The 25,576-nt window shown below is 37.5% G+C and overlaps 1 protein-coding gene across 4 annotated transcripts in view; it reads right to left on the reverse strand.

Moving 5' to 3' along the window:
* Positions 1-25,576, reverse strand: part of GRID2 (glutamate ionotropic receptor delta type subunit 2) — a 781,090-nt gene that overhangs the window by 104,529 nt on the left and 650,985 nt on the right. For all 4 annotated transcript variants that reach the window (XR_011808873.1, XM_072037034.1, XM_072037035.1 and 1 more), the window contains 2 exons: positions 24,147-24,344; positions 17,147-17,459 (listed from right to left, as the gene is read on the reverse strand). Coding sequence is in view for 3 of the 4 variants with exons in the window: in XM_072037034.1 (XP_071893135.1) it covers positions 17,147-17,459; positions 24,147-24,344 (511 nt within the window). In the remaining variant the exon portion in view is untranslated. The remainder of the gene's footprint in view (positions 1-17,146; positions 17,460-24,146; positions 24,345-25,576) is intronic.

The following is a 25,576-nucleotide window of genomic DNA, read 5'->3' on the forward strand; positions in this document are numbered from 1 at the left end:
TGCTTTGTGAAAGGGGCATTTAATAGAGAATGGGTGTAAGGGGAGTAGTTTTTATTAACAAAGAGGCAAAGGCATTTTATATTTTAGCTATTTTTGCCATGTGAAACAAAACCTAAAGTTTGACAGAGCTCTGTTATCTTTACAAAACTCTGGAAAGCACAGCTCTTCAAAGGCAGAATCTTTCAGGGCATTAGCTATCCCTATTGTTCTGTTAAAAAACTTTCTTGATAATATAAAATCTCTCCTGTTTTCAATTGGAAATGTTCAATTCGGTATAGGACAAAAAATACTTTATAGTCAATGAAGCCTGTACCTATTTCTACCAGCTGTGAAATAAATGCAGCTGGGAAGTTGTTGGAAAATCTCTCATCACACATTTTTCTTCCTGTCTTTTCACTTTGCACCCAAACTTTTCCATTCTTCCTTGAATTGTACAGAGCAAATTCATTTCCATAAGAAATAAGCTGGCATGTCATAACCTGAGTTTCTAATATTACATTGTGTGCTGCAGGTAATACCCACTGACCACAGCAGGCGTTATGTGTATTCTTCAACAGGAGAATACAACTCCTTGAATTGGTAATGCCTTCCAAATAAGCTTGTAAATTAGTAGCTGCATTCCCTAGACTTGCAAATATTGGCACATTGCACAGCACTGGGAGTAGAGAAGGAACTGAGCATGAGGCAGAGTTGGTGGCCAGCTTTTACAAGGTCTGGACAGGTTCAAGAGCCAACTGAACGTTTATACATAATGTATAAATGAGAAAGTAAATGAAACAAGAGCCATTTCAAAAGACATATTTGAAGCATTTAAAAAAGTTGAAATGTTTCTATTTTCTCCTTCTTACCACAAAAATAATTTAGTGGAGCCATTGTAAATTCATAAAAATGTTGGTGTTCATTAATCTTCAAGTTAGAAATATTAGACACATTTTTGATGTCTGTGTATTCGTCTTCCTAGCATACAGGTTAATAGAGACATTTTCATATGCCTATTCCAACAGCATTACAGCTCTTCTGAATTTATAGCTGGCGTATACTTTTTTCTGAACACTAGTCCTTTATATGTCATCAAGCAACGGTTAAGGGACAAAACAAATATATCACGTCCTTGTCTATACTGAATTTTTCCTTGAATTTCCTCTGTTAACAGCTTCCAGCGATATTCTCTCTCTCTCTCAAGGTACTGCTCAGTGCATGGATTGGGTGTAGCTCCCAGCAACACATTATAAAGCATTTTTCCACATGCCATTCTGTCCTCTTGTGTACACTTGCTCCCCAGGTAATTTTTCCTGAGTTTTGTAGCTTCCGCTTCTTCACTGAAATCAATGTTCCCTTTTCTTTCCATCTGTTCTATATGTATGTTCAAGATATTGCAGCATGGGTAATCTGAGACTTAAAACATACATCACTCAGGTTGAATTCCCCTATTATATCTCACATTTTCCCCTACTCATTACAGATAAGCAGTAGAGGAGCCAATCATCCTCAACTCCACTGTGATTTGGTGGTCCACAACAACCATTGACTCCTATCTCATTTTGTGCTCCAGTCATTAGCATGCTCTTCCACAAGAAATCAAGACCAATTTCTTCCAAGTTTTAAATTTTTCCAAAATACCTAATTCAGTCTTGGCACAGTGCCACTCTTCTTCCCCCCTTTTCCCACCTTGTCCATCTGTCTTTCAGTACTTCATAATGTTATACGTTAGCACACTAATCCCATGAAACTTCCTACTAGATTTCAGTAACATAACGAAGAAAAATTTATATTTGTGAATTAATTCAACTGTTCTTGTTTACTCCTTGGATTTCTGGCACTGGTCTATAGGCAATTAAAGGATAGGTTCACTTTGTCATTTGGTGCCCTGACTATTATTTTTTTGTTTCTGTAATGTCTTAATTTTGAAATAAACAATCACTTACTCTCTCCCATTTGTTTTTGTTAGTGTAATGATCCCCCAACTAATCTCATTACATTTACTCCCTGGAAGAATGTTTCCTTTCAGCTGAGTGGAAGGCACGGCTCCCATTGCCCTCACAGAAGGGAAGCAACGATCCACAGAAGAAAGATCTCCTCATTTATTCCTCCTCTTTATATGATAGGGACGATCTTTCTTCTCCTTCAGGCTTATTTCAAATCCCTCCTAGTCATCTGTACTTTGTAAAGTAGTTTGAGAAGCTTTATCTAATATATACACACAGAGCCTTATCAACAACTCTGGAAGCCAGCTAACCTGATGACCTCATGCAGGTAGATTTAGGCTCCCTCCATCCTCCTGAAAAGGAGGCCAAGCATGAGCCAGCTCCAGTCTGAAAGAGGCATCACTTTCTTACCTTGTCACTCTTGGTTGCTGCCGGCCAGTAATTACCTCCAAGTTGTATTTCATATCTTGGCTCAAAGAAGATAAAAGACAGCATTTCATCCTATTGTCCACTTGGATGTCCATTCTTTCTGTACAAGGATGATCTGTCTATATTGCATGGCTGCTGGGCTCCACAGGTACACAATCATTTCCTGTATGTGTACTTGTACAAACCCCTCTTACGCTTCTATACAATTTCTTTTTATTTTCTAATTTTTTATCAGAAATATCTATGTGGGTATTTTTCATGGGAAAATTTCTGTGCTCGAACATAAACAAAACTGATTGTTTCTTTGCTGTATTAAGATTCTGGTACTCCCTTTAGAAGGTGATAGATTGCCTATATTCTGTTTTTATATTCAATTGCCCTCTACTTCTGCCTCTGATGTTTACATACTGTCAATATTTCTTTCTATTGCAACATAGCTTTTGATCAAGATTATCCTTCTTTCCTGGATTAAGAATAGTGATGTTTCTGAAATTCTTTAAAATGAACTCATTTTCTCTGATGTTCATAGCAGTTTTTCCTTTTCACCCAAACTATACTTTTTTTTCCCTAACATGAAAAGAAAATTTATTCAGAAAAAGAAATTTATTTTTCTTTTGTCTTTGGCAAGGAAGAAAGTATGGCATGCTACTTCTTTCACCATTAGCTTTCTGTCATTGGTCAAATAATTGAATTCAGACTTGTATCAGAAAGAAGCTCTTGCAAACTCCCTCTGAAAATCCTCCATTTGCTACTGCTGTGCATCTGTTCAGATGTGCCTTTGGCATTTGACTTACATACTAAGGCTCATTGCTCAGCTCTGTTTCCTCATTAATAGGAAAAGATTATCCATTCTGAGATTTCAAATGCTGGGGCTAATCAAGCACCAGTAGCACTGCCACAAAGCCCTCGTCAAATTGTGGCCTGGTGCACCCCCCTCAGAAATCTGGTCAGAGAGCTTTAACATGCAGCCTGGTGGATGAACAGAAATATCCCAAAGATGGCTCAAATGACTACTCACAAACTATTCCACTTGAAACACAGGATCTTCAGCTATGTTCCTTGAAACCCTCCTATGCGAGGCTAGAAAATGTTCTACCACGGAAAGGGCTAGTATTACCCATGAAGATTGTTGAAAGATTTTCAGCATACTGCAGTGTTGGCTTACCACTGGGGAACAAACTGCAAAGTGGTTATGAATCTGAGCCTGTTATTTCTGTTAGATTATTTTTCTGTCTTCCAATACTAAGCTTGCCCAGCTTGCTGTCTCTGCTGCAGTGGCTTCATTCTAGTGACACAGGGGTAATCATGTGGCAACCAGACTCCTTTGCAAAACTGCCAAGATACAGCAGTAACTGTCATAGTTATCCTTGGTTCAATTTTTGTTTGAAAATTAATTAATCTGTACATTTCTATCAGACACAGCTATTTACTACGTGCTTCCATTCATATTTTTCTCCTGCTTTTCTCCCTGGATCTTGATTTGTACAATACAGTTGTTAAAGATAAAAAATAATTTGTGACAATAGATCAACTAAGGACAAATTAAGAAGAGCAACCAGATATAACATCCCTTTAGTTAAATGGAATTTGTACCTATATAGGTCTTCTTTAACAGAGTCTTAATCATCAGGTACTGAATACAGCCATTCTACAATGCTCACCATTTCCATTTTGAAAATGAATGGGTCGGAATCGCTTTTAAATTACTCCTAAAGTGTGACTACATCCTGCATGATTCAGCCTGAGAATGATCTAGATAGAAATGTGCTCTGCCTGCTCCTACTTATAAAACTGCTGCTTCTTTATAGCCGTAAACCATTCCATAAACCAAAATCCTATTCATCCCAAACATAATGACCAGATTTGCAGGGAGGAAAGTAGAAAATGACAATAGACAAAATGTTTCACAGGAAAAGCAATAACAAGTCAAGACCAAAATTCAATGGAATTTGTTTAAGGCTACATTAAATGGAAATTCAAGTCTCTGATTAAAAGTGAGAACTGTACAATGAGGAACATTTTTACTTTTTCTAGTCTGAAATTTTTAAATAAAGACCAAACATTTAAATATATACTGAAAGTATAAAAAAAAGGTCTAATAGCTGCTTTCCAGAAGAAAAAGATCTAATGTGATAATGGAAAATCTAACCTCTTTTCAGCTGAGCTGAGATTCCAATTTTCCGCATCACTAGCAATGATAATGTTACACAAACAGTGTTCAATCATTAAATTAATTCTCATTAAATCAATGTCCTTAAAGGCCAAACAGTCCTTTAATAATTACCTGATTAAAATGATGTTAGCATAACATATTAGTTATACTGTATTTATAATTCCCTTCCCAACAATAAATTGTTTCCTTCCACCCATCTTGCTGAAATTGTGACAATGGGGTAAAAGTTGGAAAGGGAGGCACATCACATCACCACACAGCAAATGCCTGTGGGTTAGCTGCTCCTGGTATCAGTGATATTTCAGCTACATGTATTTGTCAGATTTGCATTTCTATTACATAGCACGAAATCTTTGAGTGCAACAGGAATTAATCCCTGTCTTTTAAGCCTAGATCCAAAAAATAAATTATTCCTTTCAGATATTAGCAACGGCATAGTGATCAAATTCAATCTTTCTGCAGAATTTGCAAAATGTGATGTTTTCAATTGAAAATCAAAGTGCATCATAGATTAAAAAATTATACAAGCAACAATGTGCAGTAATTTAATGCCAATACATTGCAGTGACTTGTGCAATATAATTACACAGAAAAAGGGATGGATAGATTTTACAATGTTTCCAAAAGTGAGGAAATAATTGCACTATGAAGCACTGGAAAATGTATCAAAAATATGTTTCATTTTTCAGTTTTGCTGTCATTACAAAAGAAAAGGTATGACTAGCTAAAGTTGGGAAATGGAAACAACTCCATATACTTACTGAAGTTACTGGAAGCTCTTAGATGAAGCACTTTTAGACTTATGCTATAGATATTCAGATACTCAAATATCACTCTTGATATTTGAAAGTAAACCTCTTGGTTTCTGTATGACCGAATTTGAACTGTGAGGCTTTCTGCACAGCTCTGATGAACAGGTCAGCCTAAAACTCATGTACGAATGCTTGTGAAATGTCCTGTTCTACCAGGAGACTTGGCAGGGTTTCAAATTTAATTTTGGGGTTACCAAATCCAGCACCATTGAGTTACATGATCATAAATAACTGTGCAACAGGCCTCGCAATTTTCCCAATGGTTGTTTGCTCAGAAGAAGTTCTGACCAGATAATCTTTTGTCACCATTTTTACAACATAGGACAATAAATGTTTTTTATATAATTATGAATACATGTAGCTGCCAGCATTGATTAGAGCTCAATGTGCATGTGTAAAAAACACAAAGAACTTCTGGGGATCCTCTTTTGCAGGGCTGTGATGTGTGCTTTTATGATTGCACCTCACTACATGCCTGTATAAAGGCACTATTGGCAGCCACTGTGAATACATCAAAATGATATATGCTGGCTATTATTCTGGAGAATATTGGCACTTGGTCTTAACAAATAACCTTACACAGTGGCAACCTTCTGATTAGATTTCAAGAGATGCTGAGACCCAACCTCCCTGTTACTAATGGCTGGATACACATGCTCTGAAGTCTCAAACAATCAGCCACAATTAACATCTCTGGTACATATTCATAAAGTGGTTAAGAAGCAAAGTGTCATACACCGTTTTACATAGTGGTGGCCTGGCCTCTTCCTAGCCTACTGACTGTTATCTGTAGTACCTACTGGGATGGCAAAAGGAATTGTGCACAATGGACTGAAAACAGGCCATCTGCACATACAATTAACATTAAACTGAACAATGTCATTAATGAGGTATTAAAGTGCTGCTTTATCTAAGAGCCTGTCATTGAGGACATTATAAACACGAGGGAGAAAGAGTCCACTTTGGCTGAAAATGAACAACTATGAACAAAGCAAAACAAAAGACAATTCAGTGAGAGCGAAAGGACAAACATAATTCCAGTAAAGCCTCTGCACTACTTTTTCCCATTCTTTTTAAACCTCTATACAGGTTTGTAACTCCAAATTTTAGGGTTGAAGGCAATTTAAGAAAAGACCACATACTAGAAATTTTTTTCTTTCTTTTTCTTGGACTTTCAATGTATTACAAAATGCTTTATAAATCTCCTCTTGCAAGATTTCCAAGCATCCATCATCAGTGTGGCACCTGACTATTTCAGAAGCAAGCGAATCACATACAGTTTTCATGTCACTAATTCTACTTATCCTTTAATTTTCAGATTGCTTCCTTGCACTGAACTCCTAACCTTACAGAATTCAACCATCACTAATATAGAAACTCTAATTTCACTAATATAGAAACTCTAGTTATATTCCTAAATAACACATTCTGAATGTAGCCTAAAATTCCACCTTAGGTACATCCTATAACGTTGTTATGGGATCTCTGTTAAAGGGATCTCTAAAACTCATGATGACCTAAAGTAATAATATGGAAGTTCACAGTGGACAAAGAAAAAAAACAACCAAACAAAAATCTCATAATTTTAAGTTTCACTGAGAATACAGCTCTGATGTCATTATTGATGAAAACTACTAATACAAATGCTTATGTACGACAGCTGAATGACTTGCTATTTTTACTCCAAATCAACTAGCATCCTGCTTAAGATCACGACTCAGGTTTTTCAGAAGCCAGAAACGACTTCGAAGATGTCTTCACCGGACAGCATGTTTTTTTCTCTGGGAATAGATAGAGAAATTAAAGAAGCTATTCTAAGGAGGAAATACTTGCTTATATCTAAAAAAATGTTCTACTAGCAAGTATGTCTAGGCATGTACAACTAACACTCCCACTCAGCTTTACAGATTTATTATCACTGTTCCTTAGCAGTCTATTTGCAGAAGATTTTCTATCTTTCCCCTTCACTATTGCCTTTACTTTGTCCTAGTGTGGGGGAGGCAGACTCTTCAGTCAAAACCAAACATGTTATTTCATCTCATTTCTTGTCTGGCAGACGAGGCATCACACATTTTTAACCTAACACCATCTTACTAGCTGAAAAAGCACCGGAAAGGTGATGTCCTGCTTTATCATCTCTCCTTTCCTGCTGAGGGTGGAAGAATAAAAATTAAGCAGCAACTACAGGATGCTACCATATTAACTGCTGGGAAGCTAACAAAATGAAAAAAAAAAATAAAAACAAAACAACCAAAAAAACCCACAGCTTTCTTTTTCCCACATCTACTGAAATGGGAGTGGAACTTCATCTCAGCAATCAGGGAAAACAGTGGGGTGGCTAAGTTAGAAGACTTATCTTACAGCACTATTTGTTTCCTTTCAATATTAATTTTGGCCTACTTTGTTTCTACACATTTTAACAGTAGAAGAGGTCTGAGGAAAAACAAACAAACAAACAAAAACACCTCAACAGTTGAATAAGGGAGACAATTTTGCCAACAGCTTCAAATCCTCTTTTCTACTCCTGCCTTACATTTTGCAGACAATTTTCCTGGCACCTACCCACCAGCTGGTGGTATGAAGAAGAGACACACGGGCGGGTAAAGCTACGGCACAGCTGTTGCAGAGGAGGGACTCCCTGCAGACCAGAAAAGCAATGGAAAACTACCACGGGCTCTCCTCTAAACTCACGCTCGTCTGGTGCCTCAGAAAACCTCCACTGAAAACGCTGATCAGTTTGTAGATGACATTGCTCTCATCCAAGCAGAAGGAAGCATTTTTAATAAAGCTAAAACTCATTTCTCACTTCCTCCTTATCTTAAGCAGACAAAATTGCCAACTTAAGTGTAAGCTTCTGGGCAGGGAAATCAATTAGCAGGACAAGTAAGGCTTGCCTCTTCAGTTTTAAACATCTTTGCAGATGAAAATGTGGGTTACATTCCTTTTTCAGTAGAAGAAACAGTCAGCTCCTGGCTAAGTTGTTTTTTTCCCATTTCCTCCATTAAATATCTATTATACACAGATGAACTCGGAGAAGTCAGAACTGATTACTTAACCTGAATCTAACATATCCATTCTCTATCCAGATATAGAATATAGTCTATCAGAAACATTATTAGAAATAGCAATTAAAGAAATTGTTCTGAGTAAATATGCTTCTAAAAGAATACAGAAAGGTGAAGAGATGCCATGGACATCCACATTCTACTTTTCCTTTTGCCTCATTTGTTTTGTTCAGCATTTATACATTACCTTCTAAGGCAATTAATCAGCCTTGGAGTTAGTCCTAGGGGAAGGAAGGGGGTTTTTGGGCTTTCACACCGCCACTCATTCTCAACCTCTTCACAGGATGTGCGTCAGACACAACATCTCTAAATATACTGCCCCATGTACACAGTGCTATTACTCAAGTAAGCAGGTGCACACAAGATATAGAAATCCATTATTTTAGATGCCTCTGAGGACTGCCTGAGTCTTAACCTCAATTTAGGGAAAAATCTAAGCATATTGCTTGGCAGTTTAATGCTAGTGATATCACACTGCTGCAAACAAATGCCCATACTATGAACACTTTACTTAGAGCATGGTTACTCCTTGGAATTACATTTTCAAAGACAAACAAACCTCTGAAAGTGCCTTGCACATAAAGTTACAGTCAGTGTTTGCAAATAAGTGCTCTATACAGGACAATAATTCTCAGCATATTTTGTCAATTCCATTGATCGCTTGCAGTTTGATGCATACAAGACAATTACCAAAATGTAGTTGTCTTTTCATGTTGTCAAGAGGGCTGGCCAAACAATTAAGATGTGGAAAAAAAGGTATGGGTACTACAGGACTGCAGTACACGTTTTAGAGACATGACTTTATGAAGGTAGATATACACACTAATGCATATTCCTAGATTTAGTAGACTAAAATGTGAATTTGGGCATTTCATGTTTAAAGGTAGAATGATAATGTTGCAAATATACCTGCTGGTGTACGTGCTAGAAAAACATGGGAACTGGCTTCCTTTCTAACATGTTTGGCATCTGACTTCCATTTTCCCAGATCAATGCCCAGTTTTTAAGTGCATTTTAGGCTCGGCAACTCTATTCTCCTTGTTACTGGAATAGACCTGGCATAAGTTCGAAGAGCAGTTAAAATTAACTTTAATTAATGAGATTGGCATTTAAGTTATGCTTTCTATCAGAAGACATAAAGCAAGCCTTTATGAAGGAAGGTAGGTAATATTTCTACTTTACAACTAAGAACTGGGGCACAAGATATCAATTGATTTTTCTATGGTCAGCCAGAAACTTAGAAGCAGCATCCAAATTAGGATCTAGGTTTTAGTCTTAAAGCCTATGCACTGGATCTTTTTTGATTTGTTAAGCTTAAAGATAATTAGGTTTCACTGCTAAGTATCACATGTGAAGATATAATTGATAGCTAACATTTTTTCAAAAATTTTTATAGTTTTCCTCTGCATATTAAATACAAAGAGGTTGGTGTACAGTTAAATAGGAGAAAATGTCACTAGGTCACTAGGAATGTGCATTGTTACAGGATAACGTTTTCCTGCTGATATAGATATGCCAAGAATAAGATAAGCAAGATGGAGTAATTTATTAAGCAACAGCACACTCCAGGCAGTGCATTTCAGGAGGCTTATATCACGCCTTGGGTAGTAATACAAGGAACAAGACTGAGAAGTCTGAGCGGCTTTAATCGTCTGAGGAGTATTATAATGGCTAGAAGTACCAAGGCTTGAAGCCTATCTTACTGCTCTTATGAAATGTAATTTTAACAAGGCAAACAGTAAGATTCGCTCATTTACTGGGCATTATGAACATAATTGACCATTGCTGACACCGCTGATGACCAATTGAAACCTCCTGTTGTGATCAGCATTTTAAACAAGCCAAAACATAAGGGGATAAAAAAATGGCCCATCAGTGATGCTTTCACATCATTTATTTCCTAATCTTGATAGGTTAAGCAAGAATACCAAGATCTCTGAACAAAACAATGCTTTTGCATTTTTAGCACACATTATCCTGTGTTCAAACCCTATTTATAAAACAATAGTGAATATTCATTTTGTTGGGATCATCGAGAAGTGATTAAATCTTGAATGATTCAGCAATTTTGAAGATATGTCCTGTTATAGCAAAAACCAAAACCAAACCCACCACCACCAACAAAAGAAAAACAGCTAACCACCTAAGCAAACAAAACCCCCACTATCTGCCTACTCTTTTTCTTTAAGATGTGAAACACAACTTAAGTGAAACACAGCCCTGCATCTTTACCTGCATAATCTAAAATCCTGCAACACAAGTTCAGAAATATCTCCTCTTACAGAAAAATTCTAAGTAAAATGAACATAGCAGGATAAGAGTTAGAAAAGACAGAAGTCTTTCTATTGTGTATTTTATATTAAAGACAAAACATTGTAATTTTTAGTATAACCTCAGTAGTTTGTCTACATTCAGAGCAATTCTATTAAACTAAGCAAGCTCATCACTGTAATGTGAAGCCAAATATGAAAGGATACTCTCAAAAGAAAACCCTCTGGAACATTCCTCTGGAAGTTCCTGCTAAAAATTATGCAGCTTTTCATGTGTCTGAAAAAAAAACAACACAATCTATTATACAAAGAGTTGTGAATAACTCTAAATCTGAATTTCTTTTTTCTAAATCATTGCTTTTCTCTAGTAGTAATGATAGCAGAGTGCTTTCTAGAATATTTCATAACAAGTACCCATAAAACAGTAGGAAGCTAACAGAAAACTTTCAGGATATTAAACCAGGTCCTCAGCAAGTATAAGTAGACATTCTGCCATTGTAGTAGGTTGATTCAATTAATCTCCATGAAGTTTATAGTAAAGTTTTTACTAGCAAGTTTTTATTAAACCCTATTTATGCACTGGGACCAATTTCCTGCTCCTGTCCCTGGTCATATGGAAGGTTTTCAACAATGCATGTTCTATTGAGGGCAAAATTTGAGAGAGTAGCATCAATACTAGGACAGAAGAGAATGACAAATGGAGCTGTATAGAATTTCAGAAAACTGAGCAAATACTGTATAATATAGAATTAGGACATATCACTCAGAGTAGGTTAGGTTGGAAGAGACCTCTAGAGGTCATCTGAGGGCAACCGGTTCCACCCTTCTGTCATCCACACAGTAAAGAATTGTTTCTTGATCCAGATGGAGCTTTCTGTGTTCCATTTTGTGCCCATTGCCTCTTGTCCTGCCATTAGGCACCCCTGAAAAGAACCTGGCTCAATCCTCTTTGCACCCTCCCTTCAGGTATTTACAGACATTAATGAAAACCCTCTGAGCTTCCTCTTCTCTAGGCTGAAGAGTCCCCGCTCTCTCAGTCCCTTCTCTCCTCTTAGGAGAAGTTCTCCCGTAATCATCACTGTCCCTTAATGACCTGAGTGGGCCTTTACTGGAATCTCTCCATGTTTCTCTCACAAGGGGGAGCACGGTACTCCAGGCGTGGCCTTACTGCTGATGGTAAGGGGCAGGATCACCTCCCTCAACTGGCTAGCAATACTTTGCCTAATGCAGCCCAGGATACCGTTAGCCTTCTTTGCTGCAATGGCACACTGCTGGCTGAAGTTCACCTTGGTGTCCACCAGGACCTGATGTCCTTTTCTGCAAAGCTGCTTTCCAGGCAGTCTCCCTCAGCATGCACTGGTGCATGGAGGAGTTCCTCCACAGGTGCACAACTCTGCACTTCCCTTTGTTGGGCTTTAAAAGACGTTTAGATGTAGAGCTTAGGGATATGGTTTAGTGGGGACTATTAGCGTTAGGTCAGAGGTTGGACTCAATGATCTTGAGGTCTCTTCCAACCTAGAAATTCTGTGATTCTGTGTGATTCTGTGATATAACTATAGAGGGCTTGAGAGAGTCAATAGGAGTGATAATCAGGAGGAAAGCTGCAGCAGCGTTGAGCCCCAGCTGCAGCATGAGGCAGGCACAGAGAAAAACCTTTAAGGAGTGGATTAGGATGCCAAGGAGAAATATATAAAGAGAGAGAGGAAACCTACAAAAGATTAAGTACCACCAAACAGTTTCTGCTGGCAATGAACTGAAAAGGAAACCTTGAAACCATTTTCTTCCCAACTTAAAAAAGCTAATTTTGAGAAAAAAAAAATCAAAATGCAAATTACTTTACTATTATGAGCAAGTGGAAAAGAACAAATTCAGAAATCATGAAGCTACGTTTCAAAATAACCAAAACGTTCTACCGTCTCAACCTGTGAATTTGCTGCATCTTTAGACATAAATAAACAAATGACGGATAAAAGATGTGCTACAGAATTTCACGCTTGGGTGAACGGTAGAGTCCAAAGCATTTGTTTTTAATCTAATCCACAGCACTGTATGGCCAATATCACTGAACGGGTTTTGCCTTCACAGTGGTCTGAGATTGTAGATTGCAGATCTATGCTTGCAGAGATTCAGTAGCAAGACCAAGCACTCTAATGGTCATCATTTTTCATTGAAAAGCACGCTTTATATGACTTGAGCCTATCGAACGTTTCAGCTCTATGCTCAAAACCCTTTCTTCTAACAAAAACCTACATGCAACTTACACAGAAATAAATAAATAAAATATATAAATAGATACACTCTGATACCTGCAATGAATGAATGTAAAATTAAAAGCGGGACTGAGAGAAAATATACTTCTATATTACAGGACTTTCAGAAGTGGTACCTAGACTATGTGGTCACTCCAACATGGGAAAAAAAAATAAAATAAAATAAATTGAAAGCTAAGTTCAAGACCCAAGTTTAAACAATGTATGAAGCAGTGTATATAAAAGTATTTAAGCAAACAAGTACAGAAATACTCTGCCTAAACTTTAGCTCTGAGGATTTGGCTTAGTGGGTATACCTGTCACAAGAGAGCAGCAAATCTGGCAAGACCCATCCTCTGTCAACTTCCGAATCTTCTTCAGTAACAATGCTTAGCAGACCAAATTTAAGCTTTAAGATTCTGTAGCAAAGAAAAGGCTAATAGGCTCCTAATTCTAGTTCCACAGTCTACCTTTAAGGAAACAAAAAGTACTGAAATTTTGCTAAAGAGTATGACAGTACTTCATAGCCTTAAAAACTAACAGACAGGACTCTGCTGACTCTAGTCCACAGACACAGTATTTTTTCTCTGGTGTTTCAAAAATTGCGAAGGTTAGAACTTGTTAAAAGAATTTGATCAGAACGTCAGATGGGCTGACATAAAATAACCTGACACAGTAGACCAAATCTGCCTACTAAAAACTGCAGAATTTTCAACTATCTCAGAGGAAACAAGAAAAAGAAACCCCTTCTGTATCATTAAAGTAGTTACACGATTCCTTACGGAAGGATTTATATTCTTATACCAAAAGGCTTTTTCCTCTCCCGACCTGTGGTGGTTCTGGAGCCAGCCTCTGTGCTTGCAAATCTTTCCTCTAGCTAGAGGAAAGAAAGAAAAGATGATACCAGAACATGCTGGCTAGCCTCAAACAAAGAATCCAGCATTATCAAAGCACTACCAATCCTCGGTTCATGCTGTTTTGTTGTTCTCAGTGCAGGATATAAAAGCATCTTTGGCTGTGTGTTTTGATAACAGAAATGAGTACCTTGTCATGTTTTAAATCCACAGCTGAAAGACTTCTTAAGTGAACGTGACAGTATTTGAAATGTTCCATGCTGCCACACTTAAGATATGCCAATCACAATTAATAGCAACAGACCGGCTATTCCAAAACAAATGAAACCTGCACATTTTTCTGCTGAATGAAGAGCTGATGAGTGAAAACAGAAGCAAAATTACCACAATAGCCAGTTAGTCTGTCAATGGAAATTACTTTCATTTGTCTGTATTCGCAAGGGTTAGTAAACAATAAAGCTTCAGCTAATACAGTTTTCTTGTGATATTCGAATTGAATGTGAAATGCAGGCTAACATTATAAATGGATCTTTTACTCTTTCATGCTGGATTTTTGAAGTCCTTTGAGCCTTTGTGTTTAAACTGGTCTATAAGTTTCTTATATTCTAGTATCAACCATATTAAATGTGTTTGTTTTTTTCCCTTCTAGCAAATTAAGGACTGTCCTTCTGCTTGTAATTTGAAGGAGAGATATATGCATAGCTTACCCTCACTCAGTAAGAAAAAAGTGAACATTTTAGATTACTATAGTGGATTCTAAGGAGTTATGCAGGAATTCTTCTTGGTAGGGTGGTAAGATCTCTTTCTCTATATATAAATGCCTCACACTTAAGTTCTGTCTTAAGTTCTGTCATTTTTTTTTTTCCCTCAAGTCCCACAACAGTTTTGGTGCTTTGAGCTACCATGTCGCACCAGCAGCTTTTATTAATACAGATTTGCATCACATAATCCATAGTGAGCAGATGCGGATCTCCAAATTCCTCTTATTTTTTCCAGTAAATTCTTTTTCCATTACTTTGTTGTTGTTGTTGTTATTTGGCCCCAGTTCTTTTAATCTTATTTTCTCCTCATCTTCCTGCTTTGTTCAAAGCATTAATTCAGCCCTCCCCAAGCACTCACTTTACTGATTGGTCTGAAACCCTGTTTCTTTATATGCTATCCAAGCATCTGTTGACGTGTTCTCCTGCAGGCTACCACTCTTGATCTATGACTTGGGAAACTTTTGGACACTGGGCAACACAGGTTTACTTGGCTAGACATAAGGCAAACAATTCAAATAATAATTCATGAGGCTGAAGTGTGCGATTAAACTAGCTTTGCCTCCTTTGAAACCTTGCTGGGCAGTCTCCTATAAAGCTTTTAAGGACTAATGATGTTGGGAGTACAGCAGGGGTGCTAAGGATAATATCAAGCAATAAACTTATGTAAAATCACCTCACATTCATGCAGTAAAGAAACTAATTCACAAGTTTTAACCTAAAAGGCAGACAGATGTAATGAGTCTAGTTCTGTAACGGACCAACTGCTCTCTCACAGTTGGATTCCCTAAACAGTTACATTGGGAATATTTTGGATGGAAAGAAAATTTGAAAATCCACCTACATACAATTAAAAAAAAACAACTCTGGTAGCACTAAGCTGGCTCTGAAGTCTTTGTTTTTCTTAATAAACAAACAAACAAACAAACATAAAACAATCTCAGCTTTCCTCAGCTGGCCATCACTGCTCAATGGAAATGGTAATTCTCTAGGTTGATGCATTTAAAAGCATACCTCTTGTGGACATCCTCAGCCTTTTATTTTATTGTATTTTATTTTTTGGATGATAGTGTTACTTTCTTCTTTCACCCCCTGCTTCTAGAAGTTTCAGATGATTTTCATGCATACCATCAACTTTTATGAATGTCATCTGATTGTTCCTAACAGAAAATAAGGTAATTTCTAAATCATGTTGCCAGCATTATGTAAATACAATGCTTTTCCCTATAGCATTCCATCAAAAAAACAAGTGTTTTGAAGCTGCAGTGGCCTTGGCTTTTTCTAGTGCAGATGCCCCGTGGAGTTACAAAGAGGCATATCTGCAGTGCCAGTACAGACTGGCAAACAATTATGTGCATAAATACCAGAAGGTACCTGTTCTATTTTGTTGTCAAGTGTTAATACCTGAACTATCTTTTTACATTAAAGCTGTATTTCATTATTCTACTTTTCATTATCCCTCCGATTTGTAGGTTAGGATTTTAAAAAGTATATACCAAGCTGAAGTGTTGTCCCTGATGCCTTCAGGATACATGGGTAGATCTCTGCCAAAAGAGATAGACTTTGAAGGACTTGGGAATATAAACCAAACCGGGCTACACCAGATGCTAAGGGGAAGGAAGGAGAAGCATCCAGGGAGGCCAAGGAAGCTTGGCTGAGTCTAAAAGTTATATGGAAAAAATGAGATAAATCAGAAGAGGGAGGAAAGGATACCAAATAAAGTAAGACCACTCAAATACTGTGTTCAGTTTTGGGCCCCTTGCTACAAGAAGGACATTGAGGTACTCGGGTGAGTCCAGAGAAGGGCAATGAAGCTGGTGAGGGGTTTGGAGAACAAGTCCTACGAGGAGTGGGATTGTTTAGCCCGGAGAAGAGGAGGCTCAGGGACAACCTTATCGCACTCTACAAGTACCTTAAAGGAGGCTGTAGCGAGGTGGGGGTTGGTCTGTTCTCCCACGTGCCTGGTGACAGGACGAGGGGGAATGGGCTAAAGTTGTGCCAAGGGAGGTTTAGATTGGATATTAGGAAGAACTTATTTACTGAGAGGGTTGTGAGGCATTGGAATAGGCTGCCCAGGGGACTGGTTGAGTCACCATCCCTGGAGGTCTTTAAAAGATGTTTAGATGTGGAGCTTAGTGATGTGGTTTAGTGGAGGACTTGTTAATGTTAGATCAGAGGTTGGACCCAGTGATCTTGGAGGTCTCTTCCAACCTAGATGATTCTGTGATTCATTTAGCACTCTTCGTAATGGTGGCCACCTAAACTTAGTTCAAAAACCATACACCAACATTTTCTGACTGCATCAAAATACAGCACTCACATTAACTATGAATAATTGCTGAGCAGGTGATAATATTTCTTTCTTTGGCACAAGAAATCATCCTTCTCTAATTAGACATCTACAAATTAAAACTAATTAGCATATAGTGCTTCTGAACTTATCGTGGTTCCCACACTAGGCTGCTGAATGCCTTAGAAACCTCACAGCACACGGCCTTCCAGTGCTCCCAGTTCCTCACAAGTGGCAGGAGGCAGGGAGGAGGATGGTATCTATGGCAACCGAGAGGATGCACAGGTTTTATCTCAGAGGCAGTCTCCTTCTGTCTCTTACCTTGTTGCACAAAGGATCCGTACACAAACCACATGGAGTTGTAGAGCGTTGTGGAGGTCATGGATCCCATCTGAAGACGCGGGGGGTTGAGCCAGTTCAAGAGGTAGACCAGTAGCCCTACCAGCAGCACAGTACCAGCTATGCATGCCCACAGGGAGAGATCAAACGGTGCCAAGCAGGCAAACATGTCCACCGTCTTCTCTGCTTTCCGAAGCAGCACGCCCACCGAGTAGTCCATGTAACGTGTTGTGAAGTCCACCACATTTTCCCTGTCAGGGGTGATGGTCAGGGCAGAGATCCCTATGTCTGCTCTCTGAGGAAAGAGAGAGAATAACATGTATGAGCAGGAGCTACAGAAAAGCTCTTTGTTCCTCCTTGATCTATAGTGGCTAATTTTATCATAGAAAAGCAGATGCCAAGGTCAATAGCTTGGTCACAACATACACAAACTTAAAAATGTAAGTATTCAACAGAATAGCTGTATCACCTCTTTTAGCTTCTGTGAGTGTACTTTGCTTAGTGGACTCAGGCATGTTAGCTCTCCAAATTACTATTTTTCCAAGAAATCAAAATACTTCAGGTACAGGCAATAGCTTAAGGAAATCCGCTTCCTGTTATTTTTCTTGGCTTATTGAAGCCATCATTGTCACTGTGGCAAAACGCAGACCTTGAGTACAGCATTTCTGATCAGAAATTAGTTCCTGACTGAGCTAGATGATATCCAACACTCTGATGACATGATGCTCGTGTTGAAGGACCACTGCCTGACAAAGAGCATCTTATATGTACTGGGGCATTTGGGGTGCCTGACATTCTGAAAAACACCAGCCTTGGCTGCAGAGTGTTAAGTACAGAATAGCAGATACTCCATGCATTCCTTTAGTTCTTCTATATCCTCCTGCTAAGCAATTCCTACAACAACCTGTGCTGCGGCTACCTTGGACTTCCTTTGTGCCATTTATATATATATATATATATATATATTATTTTTTTTTTTTCTAATTTAAAGAACCCATTTCAGATGAAAGGGGAATGAATAACATTCCTTGAACTAATCATTGTATTCCACAGCATGTCTGGGTATTAAGTCTCCAGAGACACCGGGCACAATTACAGCAGGTGCTATTTTATTTTTTATAGATACAATTAGAACTGCAGTGAAAACAAGAAAGGGTATTTAAAGCAGACACAGTAACACTGTTTAAAAATGACCAAATACTGAAGAAAAAGGCTGTAAATTTTAGATACTTTAATATGAGAAAGAACACTTAAAAATACTTAAAGCTGCTACTGGTTTGATTCAATCCACTTCTGTGGTCTCTTGGAAGAGCACAAATGCATGAAAGTCTCAGTACTGAGTCAATTTTATTAACTGTTCTGAGTTTCTTTCTTCTTGTCCAAAGAAGGCAGATCTTACCAGCTCCTTAGAAATGTGAACTATTAAGTGACAATGTATGAAAGCTGAAACTGATTAGAATCAAATTTGCTAATTATCTGCAAAATGCCATCTGCAAAACACTCTGCCATCCATACTACAGACATATTTTTAATCACAGTGCACTGAAGTCTTTGGTTTACATGATGTTACTTCATTCATGTCAATTTTCACTGGCTTGAGAAAATAGTGGAAGGTAGCTGGGGGTCTGACAATTTAGATAAAAAGGTGTTTGGTTTGCTTATAAGCAATGAATTGGAGATTCATCTTTAATTAGTAGTTTAGATTCTGTAGTGTCTTAAATGAAGCTGTGTTGATGTACGCAGCTGAAAGCACGACTCCACAAAGTCACTTCATGTCCCTTTCTATTAACCTTTTGTGAGTGATGATTTAACTGCCCAACAACAACAGTAAACTCAAAACTCTAGTAAGCAATTCAAGTAAAAACTTCATCAAAACTGTCCATGGAAGCATCAGCTGAGTCTCTCCATCCTCTGATTACAAAACTTTTAGCCAACAAATGACTTCAGTGATTCACAGTATCTCCTGACAGTTCAGTCCTTGCAAATCAGTTTTCATTTGAAATGTTTTCCATGATTGTGAACATAAATGTACTTTCAAAGGAATTTCCAAATCTATACCAACAGTTGTCAAGCAGGAAAATAACATCATATTTAGTGAATGTTATTTTTTTTCTTTCTTGAAAGTATATATGAAAGTGAAATGGGTTACAGGAGGACACACAGAACCGCTAAGTAATACTTTGCCTCTTCTAACTTTAGCTAGGATATTAATTATCAGCATGTTACTAAAACACTTCCTTACTGCAATAGATTATTGTGGTGTACTATTGAAGTTGTATGTGTTTAAAGAATCTTCAGTGAAAAACAATATACATAAGCAGAAATTCTTTTGGGAAAAAAAAAAAAAAAGATTACTGGAGGATTAACAGATTTCTTCTTTCATTTTCTTTTAGATGAAAAACATATTTCTCCATGAAATACACTGAAGGGCACAGTATGTGATATTAATGGAAATACTGCTTCTATTTTACATCCCTGGGGAGTGTCTCTCCACATTCCACAGCATTACAGTTCCACTCTGCTTATCAGCTAGCCATGATAAAGGACCAACGTTGTCCTAATGGAAGTGTTGCATTTCCTTTATCATACTGCAGCAGCAATTGTGATAATAGTTATGTCTTGCTATAAAAAAATAAAGTTAGTAAAATCAGAAATGGAAAGGAGAGAGATAAGTCCCATTTTCCCAGTACTCACGTGTTTACCTATTCTATATATAAATTAAGGTTATACTGAACTATTACAACTCATATTCTTAACTTAATCAAATCATAAGCTTAGGGTTAGTAGAGAACTGCACGTTTAACACAAAACCACACTTAGGTTTAACTTAAGTTTATCCACAGAAGTTGAGCATTCCTAATTATGCACAAATTCTGTCACTTTGTATTAAATTGGAAGATGAAAAAATTAAATGCTTGTCATTAACATGTCAAATTGGATCAGAGGAGACATCAGTTTGAAGAAGTCAAGGTTCACTTAGTGCTTCTGAGATAGAAAGGTAAATGCATATAATTATGTCAATATTTAGAAGTAAAGCTGCCAATCTGAATTAAAAATATGTAAAATTCTCCACCCAGCTTTCACAGTGCCAAAATCAACCAACTATCAGTATCTTAGATGTCTGTTTAACACATTTGTGATGAATTAAACTCTGAATCCTGAAACTGCCTGAAAAGCAGTAGCGGGTATTATTTTTGTTTAGGTCACCTGCTTAGGAATTTATATTAGTGAACAGCAAGTCTCTTGAAGTCATTATAGAACATTTCCAGAATCAGAAAATCTAAAATAAATCACCAGCTGGGCCTGATGGTCTTGCTATCCGTGTCACAGAATCAGCTCATCAGCAATGCCTAGAAATTCCCTTTTCTATTGCTTAGGCAGTACACCTCATGCACATGTAAAGTGAGTGATCTTATGATTATTCCTGTGGTTCATGACCAAGAATAGGGAAAATACATGAATCTACTAAATTACTCCCAGGAGGCCTTTCATTTTATCTACTTTCAATGTTAAATCAAGTTTCAACGAATGCTGGAAGCAATAAACCATAGTCACACATGCTATGCAGTCATTAACATGGACATGCAAAAATTAATTAGAGAGACTGTTTTGCTGAGGTTGACACACACACAAATAATTCTGCCTTTACTCAACTATTATTTTCTTTTGTCACTTTGGCTTCCTGGTGTGCCTTCTTCATTCCTATGCTGCTTCCCTTAGGAAGATGCATTAAAAAAAAAAAAAAAAAAAAAAAAAGCCTTATAAGAGCCTTCTACTTTGCTTGTAGTTTCTCTTAGAAGTTCTTGGGCATGTTTTTTGACTTCCATTTCTGATAGAAATGAGTGGAATCTGGTAGTTAATCCTATGCCATTTACTTCTTGATGGCTCCTCAATTGGAAAAAAAAAAAATATATATATGGCAAATGAATTAGCATTATACAATGTTGGAAATAACAGTTTATGAATATAAATTTCACCAGAGTGTCCAGAGCCATGCTAGAGCCTACTATCCTCTCCCACAAGTGGCATTAACCACCTCCTTTGCCTGTCACACAGGTTTGTCCTTCTGTTAACGTGGTTTTGAGGACAACCAAAGAAAGTGCTGCAAAATGGTAACTAGTGGCAAAATAAAGACTTGCAGTAAGGGACTGCTCCTCCAAGATGGGCTTCAGCCTCTCTACAGGAAGCTGCTGCCCTCTGAACTCTAATCCTGCTTGTGAGCTGAAGCTCTGTGGGATGCACTGAAAGCCTCACTTCATTTCCTGGTTACGTTGAGGTTATCTTGAAAGGAGAAGGTGTATGAATCAAGGGTGTACCTAATATAAGACCTGACAAACGAAGGAGGGGAGGCTTGAGTGGGTTCCCTATTCACACTAAAGACCAGCTGCTTTGATCTGCTGATACCAGCTCCAATTTTAGCAGCCACTAGGGACAGGAATACCTTGTCCTTGGAGCAGGAACAGAGTGAACTTGGCAGAAGCTCAACTCTGTAAGGTTGTGAGGATGTAGGGCATGCACTTTGCAGCACAAGACTTCCATCCCTTGGCCTGCACAAGAGCCCACTACAGGACTCTGAATTGTTTTTAATGCAAGTAGTATATATTGGTCTTCAACACAGAAATTATGCACTTGTTGCAGCAACTACCATTTCATGAGTCACATCTGTAGCAGCCACAGACATCTTTTTTAATGAGATGCACTCATAAAGAGAAGGCAGCTATTTTCCATTGTAGCTGAGTGGGACTTGTCTTTTGTAGAAATACATTGTTCCCAACTCATTTCTGGCTCCTGCACTAACAGGCAAAGAGCATCCCCTCTGTTTCTGGATTTTCTCCACATGTTGGCCAGACTATCATGTAACACTTGATTGGGAAAACAAGGAAACACTATTTTAAACAGGTTAGACCTTTAATTTAAAACCATTATTTGCTCCCTTGCTTCCCCTTGCAAAGTTGCCAAGCAGATAGATATTTGAGTTCTGGGAGCAGAAACTCAGTTCACAGTAAATAAGAAAGCAGCCTTTCAAGAACAGCTTGCACTTGGTAAGGGGTAGATACACACTGGCTGCTCGCCCAGAGGTTCTCTTTTGCCTCAAGAGGGTCAGAAAAAGGGAAGGACACAGTGAACCTTTCCTATAATTATACAAGGGGTAAGGAAGATGCTAGAAAAATGATACCCTGCTATTGTACTGAGGAGACAAGGGTTTCACATTCCAAGTGCAGTTCTGTTAACTCTTCATATCTTCTACATATACTTGTACAGAAGAATTTCACATCCATTAAGAGTCATTTACAGCAAAATGGTAGCAGACAGGCAAATCTGTTCTACCGATGACATGTATTTACAGATCTAGTGGTTACTGCCGTAGGGGTGTTAGAGTTATGTGAATCCCTGCCTAGTAAGGGAACAAGAATGCCATATATATTTATTCATTAAAACTGTCTGATTTCTGTTGTTGTGATTGCTGCCTTATGAATCATTCCTTTTAAACAAAAAATGTTCCAGGTCTGCTTCCATCTCCAGAGCCATCTAGGACTAGGATATCTCCAGCCTGAGTTATGCAGTGTCCTGCAGTATCCTTTGCTGAGTACTATGGAGAGTAGAGTATGGTATGACATCAGATGTAAGGAGTAGAAAAATGATAAAAATAGATCACTAGGCAATTCTGGTGTTAGTCTAATAGTTAGAAAAGGAATATTTAGTTCTTAAATTTTTGAAGTTGGAAGAAAATTTGATTTTCTAAGTTGTTCCAGCTCACTATGTATGATTACAGAATACCTTTATGGCTTCATAAAGGCATAGGGAGACAACAAAAGAAGTTTATTACTACAATGTAGATGTACAAGCTGTGCCATGGCTATGGCATATATGGTTGTTTTCCATTCTAACACACTTTGTACTGCTCAGGCAAGCAGAATAAGTTAAGACTATAACTATTTTCTTTTCCACGTGGATCATAACTTCATTTTTTGAATTTTTGTTTTGAGCATTTCTTCTTTACTGCAAGGTCTGTTTTCCAGCATTTTTCTATGTTTTAGTTCAAGCACTTACTAAATCCTATGTCTGACTGCATTGTTTCTTATTCTTTGCTGGCTACCAATTAAATTTCACCTACAGATTTGGAAAAGAATTTCTATAAACCACCAGTAAATTATTTATGTGAATATCTACTGCAGTTATTTAAAGAAAAACAACAAACATTGGGTTCTATAGTGGCAAAACCTGCACCTATATAGCTGTAAAAACTGCATGTACAGGCTAACTAAGAGCAAATAAAATATATATGTTCACAACACCAAAGAGACATTAGCAGAGTAGAGTCTGCCCAGCCGTTTCTTTCCTTCTCAGTGGAAGAAACTGAGAGTAGATGACAGGATGTGTAGAGTGGGAAAAAAATGGCACTTTTGGTTTAATTTATTTATGATACAATATTGAACGTTTAATGTAAAATTAAGTAGACTAAATGGTTTATTAATTACAGAATAGAGAATATACTACTCTTGATTCATACATCTGCATAATGTGTTATTATATATCAATAAAACATTTTCTGTTGATTATATATTTCATGCATTCATCACACCAACATTTTTCTAAGTGCTATACATTATTTATGTAATGTATCACTAATTACTGCAACACCAATTTTTTCTCTATAGAGCAACCTCTTCAACTCATTTGTGTCAGGTCTTGCCAAACTAATGAGGATGCTGTGCATCCCATTATTTGACTGTATTCAGATTTCATACTACTGTGCTCTGGATGGAAAAAAGAGCCCCTACTTCTTAATTAGTTGCCACCCAGCACTGTTTCTAGCTTTTTCTTTGTCATCTGATGCACCTGGGCACACTATCAGATGCTGTCAACACAGGCAATGAACAAAATGTTATCAAGGACTCATTAAGAAAGGTTACCAGCAGATGCAAATGTATTACTTAATTTTATTACATGGCTTTATTTAATAAGATATTAATAACCTTACCTTAAATACCAGTTCTCCTATCAGTCCGTTCCACGACCCATCATCTTGAGGACTCCCATACTTGTGATCTGGTGCAACATAAATTTCGTATTTAAAGCCAAGGTAATTGGCCAAGGCTTCCAACACATCTATTGAGAAGCCCTGATATTTCTTCGGTTTTCCCAGAACGTTTTCAGAGACCATGACAAAGGGTTCTTCCTACACAGAAAGCAAAGGGGTCAACTGTTAGTGAAGCAAGGGCTTGACACATTAAGGTGTCTTTAAAAAAAAAAAAAAATAATAAAGGAGAATTTAAGAATGGTTTACACAAAATTTTCCAGCAAGATGTTTTTAGCAGTGCCCCTTCCATTCTTCAAGATACTATTTTTTAATGTGTTTACTTCAGCAGAATTATCTCAAACTCCTAGTAAGAAATTTTCTCCTCTATTACATATTTCAGAAGTAAATCTTCTGTTGTGACATTACAACTTAAATGCTTTTCAGTAACGCCTTCTGTCTGCACTTATGCTCAGCATGACAGACATACACTCGTATGTCTGTCCATAAATATGAAGGATTCTACCATACTGCCACTTTCCACTGTCTGGGTAAATACTGTATGTGACAAATGTGACTTCATTCATGCCATAAGGAAAGAAAACCATGGCGAAACAGGCCACGCTGTAGCAACAGACATTTCTCTTGTCCTTCTACTGTAATCTCAATCTGAATATCAAATGGTCAATTTTTTTCTTTCTAAGGTGATTTCTCCAGAAATCATCCATTTGTTTAGTTTAGGAAGAATCAGGGGACTTGAGTATGTCTGTAAGAACAATTGGTGAATGTGCATCGAAAAGATGACCATAATGAAGGATACAAATATATAAATGGAAGTTGGAGTTGGTTGGTAAGATTTCCAAAAAATATGCTTTTCTTTTTCTTCTTTTCAAGTTCTTTTTTCTCTCTCTTTTATTATTATTGTTTTATTAATACTTCTAATAATATTCCCAGAAAGAGATGAGTTTGGCTAACTTTAATTTCTCCATCCTCTGCTGCCCTTCTGCGTTATTCTTCCTGTTGAGTATTTAATTTCTAGACATTACCTTTCACATCTTAAAATAAAACACACACACAAAAAAAAATCGTATTTCTGAGCACAGAAATACATTTGCCAGAGATAGATCTCACTTGTGGTTGTTTTTCATTTCCTCTGAGAACATCTGCCTGATTTACCTGAGCAGAACAAAATTATCAAAACCCTGAAAAAATTCACAACGGCTCTGTAACACTAGTGTATTTTTTTTCTTCAAAATATGATACATTTCTTCCCTTTAATCTTTTGTATTATGCTGTAATTTACTATGAGTTTACCAGAAAGATCTATGTGGAGGTGTAAAATTCTAGTTCTGCGACAATTACAAGCACACAAAGCAACCTTGCCACCACTTCTT

This window comes from Anas platyrhynchos, chromosome 4 (assembly GCF_047663525.1).
Source record: "Anas platyrhynchos isolate ZD024472 breed Pekin duck chromosome 4, IASCAAS_PekinDuck_T2T, whole genome shotgun sequence".
In the NCBI taxonomy this organism is placed as follows: Eukaryota; Metazoa; Chordata; class Aves; order Anseriformes; family Anatidae; genus Anas; species Anas platyrhynchos.